The following is an 8,875-nucleotide window of genomic DNA, read 5'->3' on the forward strand; positions in this document are numbered from 1 at the left end:
TAATAATTCAAATAATCAGAGTTTATTCCAGATAACACCAGTACATTCGAATGAAAAAAATTTATTCCAGAAAGACCAAGTTTATTCCAATTAATCCCTCAACAAAAATATTTTATGATCTCTTTTCAGTATTTGATTTTCCACAAAATAAGAATACTTGATGATTAATAAAGTATATTAACTTAACGAAGTCCAATTCTGAAAACTGTTCTCCAGCAGTTATGGTCTCAAATAATTTTTAGAAAATCTTGTTTTCTGAACGAAAGAATTAAAGATAGATGAAATAACAGATTCACAACAAATCACAAAGACTGTATTTTTGAAGATTTGAATATGGCATGTTGATATGATAAAAAATGGGTGAATTTTGACTCAATGAAAGAAGAAGCGTTAAGAAAGCGAGGAAATGGAGAACAATCCAATAATTATTCGGAGTATAAACTGGCAGAATTCTTATTAATTTAACACACAAAGCTGATTATGAAAAAGCTTTTCCTCTCGTAAATTTTCAGATTTTTCAATCTGTATTGGAACAGAAAGTGGGAACGGGGAGAGCGCTTGTGTGTTTGAGTGTTTCTTCACTTCATGTACACTTTCGAGTACTGGAGGAGGAGGGATGTATTGTCACAATGTTCCAGCAGCATTCAAAATGAGGAGCCTCCAATTTATTTCTTGTTCGGCATATTCACATGGCGGAGGATTGGATTTCAGGCCAGTTCAATCAATACCTCCCAGCAACAACATTTATTGCTATTTCTTCTTCTTCCATGATTGTAGTTGCAACGCTTCCACTCCATATGGCCACGATGTGTATTTTCAAGACAATAACAATCTCTTTTCGTCATACAACCCGTTCTACGAATCGTTCACAACGAATACAAATGATAAGAGAGTGTGCTATTTATACAATAGTTATCAACATACAGAAAAGAAGGAATGGTTGAAGGAAGGGATGAAGGATCGGTATGTTGGGGTGAATGGGAATGACGCAAACAATCTGTGTGAGATGAGTGAGGCAGCACCTTGCAAGACAGTGGGACATGCGGTGGAGTCGAGCATGGAGCAGCTGAGCTCGACAATCACAGTGCTGAGTGGGAAGCATGTGAGCGAAGGGGCGACGATCAGTGTTGGGGAAAAGAAGATAATAATAACAGGGAAAGGGAAGACAGTGAGTGTGATTGGGACGAGTGCGTTTTCTATCTCTTCTACAACTCTGTTCAGCATATCTTCTGGTCAACTGGAGGCGGGGCATGAGGGGATCTATCACAACGCCATAAGAAGTTCATCGCCAAATATGTTTGCGATATCACTCTGGAAACAGCAGGAAACATGCAGCAATCGAGCTCAGCTTTTTTGTTCATCTCCAATCTACCATTTTTCTCATTTGTGCAGCATTCTCTCATCTTCTGCTATATGTTTAGAATCCAGATTTCGTGGACAGGACAAGACAGACACTCCTTTCAGCAGCCAAAGATGGAAAATCTGGTTTTACTCAGTCTCCACTGATTTCTCTGTTGTTGTCGAAATCGCACTGTTCCTCCCCCGCCTCCCCGCCTTCTTCTTCCTCTCCTTCCTCTCCTCCTCCTCCTTCTTCTTCTTCTTCTTCTATTTCTTCTTCTGTTTCTTCTTCTTCTTCTTCTCCTTCTTCTGATTCATTAAACACTCAAATTTCACATCATTTCATTCCTATTAGTTCAAAACAACATTCATCATCATCATCTTCTTCTTCTTCTTCTCCTCCTCCTCCTTCTTCTTCTTCTTCTTCTTCTTCTTCTTCTTCAACCTCTACCTCTTTTTCTCCTTCTTCTTTTTCTTCTGCTTCTTCTTCATCTTCTTCCAAGTCTTTGATTTCTTCTTCGTCTTATCATTTCCCACCAACTGTGCCGTCTTCAACTTCGTGGCTATTTTCTTCTTCATCAATTCCTTTTCCAACTTTTTCAATGCCATTATCACTTTCTTTGCATTGGATCGGAATATCGACCTTTTGATTCATTAAGGCTGTTCAATCGGAATCACAGACAAATTGAACCAAAAATTATTTCATTCACTTTTTATTCTCTCAACATCATCATAATCGTTATCGATGCCTTTAATAGTTTCACAAAAAATGCATCAGAACTGCTTTCCTCTTCTGCAGTGACGCATTCCGCTCTGCTTCAGATCTTCGTACAGCTTCAGCGCTCTGGCTGTTCTGAATGTGCTGAAGGGAGTGAATGAGGCGAATGTGCATCGAATGAGAAATGGAAGTGGAAGAGGGAAGGTGCTGTTAGGCTCATTGCGTTCATCTGCTCGCTTTATGACACCACCAAGAAGCGAAGAGAGAGGAGTGCAAATTCAAATGGAAGAAGCAAAGAACGCGGAGCGCAGATGCAAATTGAGCGCAGAGCAGAGCAAAGGGAGACAGAAGGAAGATCCAAATACGAAGACGAAACAGAAAGACGAATTTTGCACATTCAAAATTAAAGCTTTCGACCCAAGGCTTGCACATGCAGCAACAGAAAGGAGGAGGAGGGACAGGGGAAGAGAAGAAGGAGGTGTTGATGAAGATGATCATCAGCAGACATTTTTCTCGTTCAATTGCACATCCTCATCTGCCCAGATGCACACTCAAAACATCACAGCCTCCTCGACAATCGCTTCCTCTTCTTTATCTCGCTTGCACCACATCCAGTCATCTGCCTCTTCTGTTCTTGTTGGAACACCTCCAAAGCCACTCACTCCTTCATCTCCTGCAACAGACACCTCTTCACTCACGCAGAAGTCCTTCGACATGACTAGCCCAAGCTCAGCTTCTTTATCGTCCATGCCTTCATTTTCCTCTCTTTCATTTTCCACCGCAAAGCATTCATTCATTGGGTTCAATCGTTCTCTAAATGCTGCAGTCAACAAAATTGCAAGGAATCTTCTAAAGCCAGTGAGATAGCAGATAGCGGATGATGATGAGAAGTCATTCCCTTGGTGCAAATGGAATGACTCAAAAATAACTGGAACATCATTATCTGTAACTGATAGAGTTTCAAGTTGAGGGGCGAATAACATGAATAATCAGGTATCTGTAACAATTTCATTTAAATATTTTTCCTTTTTCAATTGGATATTGTTTTTGGTTTTTTTTTCCTAATTGATCATAAATGTGAAAAATATTCAGAAAAAATTACAAAAAAGAATTAACAAACATTGCGAAATGATAAATTATATTTTGAAGCTCACTGCAGGTCTATTTTGATTGCTGTTATTATTTGCAAATCGAGGAATATTTTATATCATATTTCATTTTTCAAAACAATACAAAAATTTTAAGGATCGTAAATCATTTTAACAAATCTAGTTAATTAAATGATATTTTACAAATGAATAAATAAATATTTTGAATAAATAAATGCTTTTTAAGAATGTGATTCAAGTGAATTTTTTTGAATACCACAATAAATTTTCTTTGAAAAAAGTTATTCCGAAAAGACAGAGTTTATTCCAATTAATTTTTTTATTCCAATAAAAGTTATTTATTCCGAATAAACTTGTGACGATATTTTTTGCTTTATGAATTTTGTTCCATTCAGAGTTTCCGAATAAATTTCTCATTTTTTTTATTTTTCTAAACATTTTTGTATGAGAATGTTTGAGTTGTTATGATATGAAAGTGGAAAAAGATTGGAACAAATCCTTATTTTTTTCATAAAAGCAAGAATTTTGTCCCACTTTGTTTATTTTAATAAGTTATTTTTTTTCTAATAAAACCTTTCCATTCCCATTAGATGAATTGCACAATTTTTGTGTAATTGTGAAATTTTTGAAAAAATTTGAAATTCGTATATGTTATTGAAATAATCGAGTAATTTTGAAATTTTTCGGAAGAATTGAAAATAAGGCTGTTATTTTAAGTTCCACCAACAAATTTCAAGTTTAATAAAATTGTGGGAAAATCTCAAATTTTTCTCAATTTTTTCCCCTTTTTAATACAACTGAAAAAATGAAAAAAAAATAAGTGTTTTATTAATTCAATTAAAAGAAACATTTATAATTGATTATATTCAACAATTTGTGGATGGAATAATTTTGATTCGTTGCAAAAAAAAGTTCGAAAAATTATCTTGGAAGAGTTTGGAAAAACAGGAAATAACAAGTCACAGACATGTGATGAAAATGTTTAATTTGAGTGTATTTAATGATAACAAAGAAAACCTGACATCACTTCTCATGAATTCAGATGACATGTTAAAAAAGCATTCAAATAAAAACTTTCAGAAAAAGAAACAATTGAGATAATTAAATAGTATTTCTAGGCATTGGAAAACTGTCAGTGATTAAAGAATTTGACATTTTTCTTATCAATTTTCTTTCTGAACTAGCTTTTGAGTTGATCTCCTTTATCAATTTTTTTTCCATCTCTTTTCTGATGGAGTATTCTGTCACTTTTCGATAGAACACTCGATCAGCTGGTTCCAAAGTATTACTGTCAATAACAATGTTGGTTAGCCAACATGCTATTTTTGCATCTGCATCAATATTCTGTTTTCCACCTGTATACTTATCCGACAATCTGAGCCATAACTTTTTAAGTCGGCCAAAAAACCATTCCACTGGGATTCTGAACTTTGCTAGACTTTTATTGAAATTTTCGATTGACTTTTCCATTCTGTCTTGAGATTGACTTTTGTTGCAAGTGGAAGAAGTCACAGAATTACTTGCATTTGAAGAAGGAAGAGGAGTGTGTGATGCGCAGGGATGAATTGTATCGTTGTTTGAGCTTGAAGTTATAAAAGACGTGTCCGTGGAATTCTGTGAACATGAATTCGGAACAGGTGAAAAAGCCAAAGAAAAAGAAGAATTGAGAATTGAAGAAGGGGATCGAGGATTTGAATTTGTTAACGAAGCGAGATGAACTGAAGATGAAGGAGATTGATTTTGATTTGTGAAACTTGATTTCGAGAGAGGCAAGAATGCAGACGATGAATTTGATTTGGAAGATAAAGAAAAAGATTGTGGCATTTCTGACACTGAACATGAGACAGCAGCAGACGATGTGGTAATTTCAGAATTCAAAGAGTTGAACGAAGAATCTGATGAATTAATAATCCCAGCAGATTCAAATGAAGTTGAAGATGAAATATCATCAGAGATAGTTGAAGAAGGAGAAGGAGAGCAAGAGGAAGAAGAAGTTTCTAATGAAAATGACGAAGCCAAAGAAGGAGAGGAAGAAGAAGATGTGGATGGAGAAGATGAGCTTAACGATGAGTTGCATGGAAAAGAATTGGGCGATGAACATGAAATGAATGTTGAAGGTGTCAAACATAATTTTCTTTGACACGAAGATAATTTGCTGTTCGTTGAGTGTTTTTTAATTGGTGTTATGACATCGATATCCGTGAAATGACCCTGATAGCCTTTGTCTGCAACAATTGCCCATCTGTCTGTGTGAAGAGTACAGTAATATTTTTCTTTTTCTTTGTCCGTCATCTTCAAATATTGGACATATCTTTCTTTTCCTTCACAAAACAAAGCCACATCATGAACACCTCCCATTACAGCATTTGACACAAATAAAGCTTTATGAGGATACCACGCGGAAACAGCAACTTCAAATTTCATACTGAAAACTTGATGGTGTCCATCGTATAGTAGCTTTGAATCTTCAAATGGAATTGGAGGAGTAGAAACTTTGATAGTTGTCGCATCAACCAAAAGAGCAACTTGTGGATAGTCTTCATTCAAAGGCGATTGAGGTCTTGGAGGATTGATGAACATCTTTTCCAGTGCATTTAATAAATATGGTCTTATGTTCTTGATAGAATTGCAAGCCATTGATTCTGAAATTCCAAGAGAAAAGGCAATTCTTTTTAACGTTGTTTTGCTTGAAAGCCATTCCAAATAAGCAACAATTTCGTCATGTGTTGTCAATCTTTTCTTTTAACCCTGTTTTGGAATTGCGCTTATTTCCGATTGAACTAAGTTGCCTTACTCAATAAGAAAGTCAATTGTTAGCCGAAGATGTTCATCATCTGGATTATTCAATAGAGAATCAAAAAGAACTCCGTAGATTTCATTATCATCCTCATTTTTTTCGGTGTGAAATTCCATTTTTTTATTTCTTCAAGTTGTAAATCTCTTCTCTCTTTCAATGAGTTGAAATCTGGTAATTTATTTCTTTTTGAAGCAATTTTTCCTTTTTTCTTCTTAGGTTTTGTTTCATTGCTTGAAGCGTTCAACTGTTCGGGCTTGCCACTCTTCTCAGATTTTGCCGCCTTCGATAATTCAGTTGGAGAATTGTCAGAATTGTTAGAAGAGGAATATTGATCTCGCACTTCTGATTCTCTTCTGTTGAAGCAAACCGAACCGGTTTTCCGTTTTGATGGAGTGAAGTCAGAAAGTGAGTTTGAATCTGATTGATCTTTGTCTATTGAAGTGTTTTGCATCACTGTTGCTTCGATATCACTTGTTGAGCAGTCTTCATGACTTACAGTTTTATTTTGGGGAAGAGTTTGTCTGCAAATAATTCTTCAAAAAATTTCCAATGGAATGACTTTCAACAAACCTCAAATCTCTTATTTCGTTGCTTTGTTCCGGCAACCCAAAGAATATTGTTCCAAACAAAGATGAGGGAAGAGCTGTCATGTTGTTATTGTTTGATATAATGAAATTAATGGGAATAAATCATGAAACTTGTTCATTCATCCATGACTATAGAGACATTAAAGATATTATGTAAATGATGAATATTGAAATAAATGTTTGAAGAAACAGTTGGTTTTATTCACTTTTTTATCTTTTCTTTCAATCTTTCTTTTTTTTAAATATTGATTTCAGTAGTGAATAAATATTAGAAAATATTTTGTGACTTTCATTGCCTGTGAAACCATGTATGCAATCATTGAAAGCAATCATTAATAAATCGAAGCAGTGCCTTCAATGAAACAAATGACATTTTAAACCTTTTAATGTTTGAAAAATTGACAAAAACCGATGATTGAAAGGAAAAAAGCGGCGTTGTCGTCCGATTCATAAAGTTTGTTTCCATTAAACCACAACAAATATGATCCGAAAATGAACAGATCATATCCATGGAAATGATTTTCCGCTGGATAAAGAAAAAATTAATCAAATATTCACAAGCGATTTACTGATTTTTTATTAGTTTTTGAATAAATGGATTTCTTCTGCTGTTATATCTCTTCACGTAGCAATCGAATCACTGTGTGTGGATCATATAGTCGTTTGAATAATCTGAGCAAAATGTGAAAATTTGTTCAAAGTCATATAGAACAAAATGTTGATTAAAAAGGAAATACAACTAATTTTTGAACGGTTCTATCAGTAATTAGACACAACATACAGGATTTGGAGCTTTTCACAGACTAGATATAAAATCCAACAATATGAAGTTTTGTTTAACAATTTTTCCATGGAGAACGAGCATACAAACATTTTGCCTTATGGTTTTATTGATATCAACTTTATCCATCACGTTACGAATCCTCCAAAATATAACTTGACATTATTTGAAATTTCATATTTTGCAATATGAAAAGATTCTGAAATGTCTTTCACATCTTTTTTGCTCATGCTGCATACAGATTAGCCTTGACATTCCGAAGGCATAGAAGCGAAGATAAGAAAGTAACTGTGGTGTTTGATCAGCGCATTCCGTTGTTTCCATGTGCGCTGCGGAAATTGTGGGGTGTACGTTGCAGCGCTTTCGGCGACAATTTCAGTTTCGCTGGTGAATCTGCATCATCAACTTGCAACGTTTGTGTGAAAGTTGTTTAGGAGAAAGTGGATCTAAGTATCGAACTACGTGAACGCGTTCCATTTGATCTGCATTCTGTTTAATCCTTTTAAGTTACAACCTTCCACAGCTCAACTGGTGTTCCGATCTGCCCAGTCGAGGAGTGTGACTGTGAAGACAGATGACGAAGTGATAAGATGAGGAGTTGTCGAGAATGAAGTGTGGAAGATTGAGGAGATAGTGGTGAAACTGGCAAGGAAGATTCTGGAGCTGAGGGTGAAACACAATGCAAAGGTGAAGGAGCTGATGGAGCAGCTGGTGGAGATGAAGAAGAACATAGAGCTCAGCTAGGAGGAGTGGTGAGTGTGGTTAGCAAACAGATACTAATTGTTTGGCGATGCATGCTGCCATGCTTTTTTCACTGGCCTCTGCATTGTGCGGGATGGTTTTATCTTTGGCTTTGTTGATTCTGCAGTTGGGGCCGTGTGAAAAGAACCAGGAGAAAATTGCAGTAATTATCAAATATGGAAGTGCTGTGGTCCTTGTGGCACACACAAGTGGAAAAGGAGTTGTTGTGAAGTTGGGTGTTGAGTGAGCTTTGCCGGAGAAGGAAACTGCTGTGGAGGAGAAGATAAAAGGAGGGGAGCAAATCCTGGGATCAGAGAATGATCGGAGAAGAACGACGACGGAGTCAATTGTGGAAGCATTGATGATTCTGGTGGTAGTTGTGAAGGAGGAGTGAATACAACTTTGCGGAAGAAGATAAACGAGAAGGAGAAGGAAATGAAGATTCTGAGGGAGCTATCGAAAGTGTATGAGCGGATGATAATTGAGAAGAAGGCACTGTTAAATGAGGTGATTGTGAATGAGCAAATGATTCTTGTAAGATAGATGCAGCAGCAGTTGTAAATAAAAGCGTCGCATGAAGAGAAGGTGGAGCGGCTTGTTGGGGGGAAATGAGCAGGAGGAGAAGGTGTGGGGAGGGGGAGGGCATTGTTGGAGGTAGAGAATGCGGGACAGATAAGAAAGGGGCGAGAGAGTGGTACAGAACAAAGAGGAAATGGATGAACAGAATAGGAGGCGTAGAAGAGGAAGAAGAGGAAGAAGAGGAAGAAGAGGAAGAAGAGGAAGAAGAGGAAGAAGAGGAAGAAG

At 36.3% G+C, this 8,875-nt stretch overlaps 3 protein-coding genes across 3 annotated transcripts; 2 read left to right on the top strand and 1 right to left on the bottom strand.

Annotated features, from left to right (window-relative positions):
* Nucleotides 1-1,006: 1,006 nt before the first annotated feature.
* On the top strand, nt 1,007-2,923 carry MONOS_14149 (uncharacterized protein; the record flags this gene model as incomplete). Its single annotated transcript, XM_067866928.1, has 3 exons — nt 1,007-1,296; nt 1,442-1,897; nt 2,161-2,923. The coding sequence occupies 3 exons, from the start codon at nt 1,007-1,009 to the stop codon at nt 2,921-2,923; spliced, it is 1,509 nt and encodes a 502-aa protein (XP_067726767.1).
* A 1,343-nt stretch (nt 2,924-4,266) lies between these two features.
* On the bottom strand, nt 4,267-5,745 carry MONOS_8522 (uncharacterized protein; the record flags this gene model as incomplete). The annotated part of the gene is made up of 1 exon (XM_067878940.1): nt 4,267-5,745. One exon carries the CDS (start codon nt 5,743-5,745, stop codon nt 4,267-4,269), a length of 1,479 nt encoding a protein of 492 aa, XP_067726768.1.
* A 1,654-nt stretch (nt 5,746-7,399) lies between these two features.
* Nucleotides 7,400-8,318, top strand: MONOS_8523 (uncharacterized protein; the record flags this gene model as incomplete). The annotated part of the gene is made up of 5 exons (XM_067878941.1): nt 7,400-7,433; nt 7,577-7,743; nt 7,838-7,886; nt 8,018-8,091; nt 8,199-8,318. 5 exons carry the CDS (start codon nt 7,400-7,402, stop codon nt 8,316-8,318), a joined length of 444 nt encoding a protein of 147 aa, XP_067726769.1.
* Nucleotides 8,319-8,875: the final 557 nt, after the last annotated feature.

This window comes from Monocercomonoides exilis (assembly GCF_001643675.1).
Source record: "Monocercomonoides exilis strain PA203 chromosome Unknown scaffold24-1337568, whole genome shotgun sequence".
Taxonomy (NCBI): Eukaryota; Preaxostyla; order Oxymonadida; family Polymastigidae; genus Monocercomonoides; species Monocercomonoides exilis.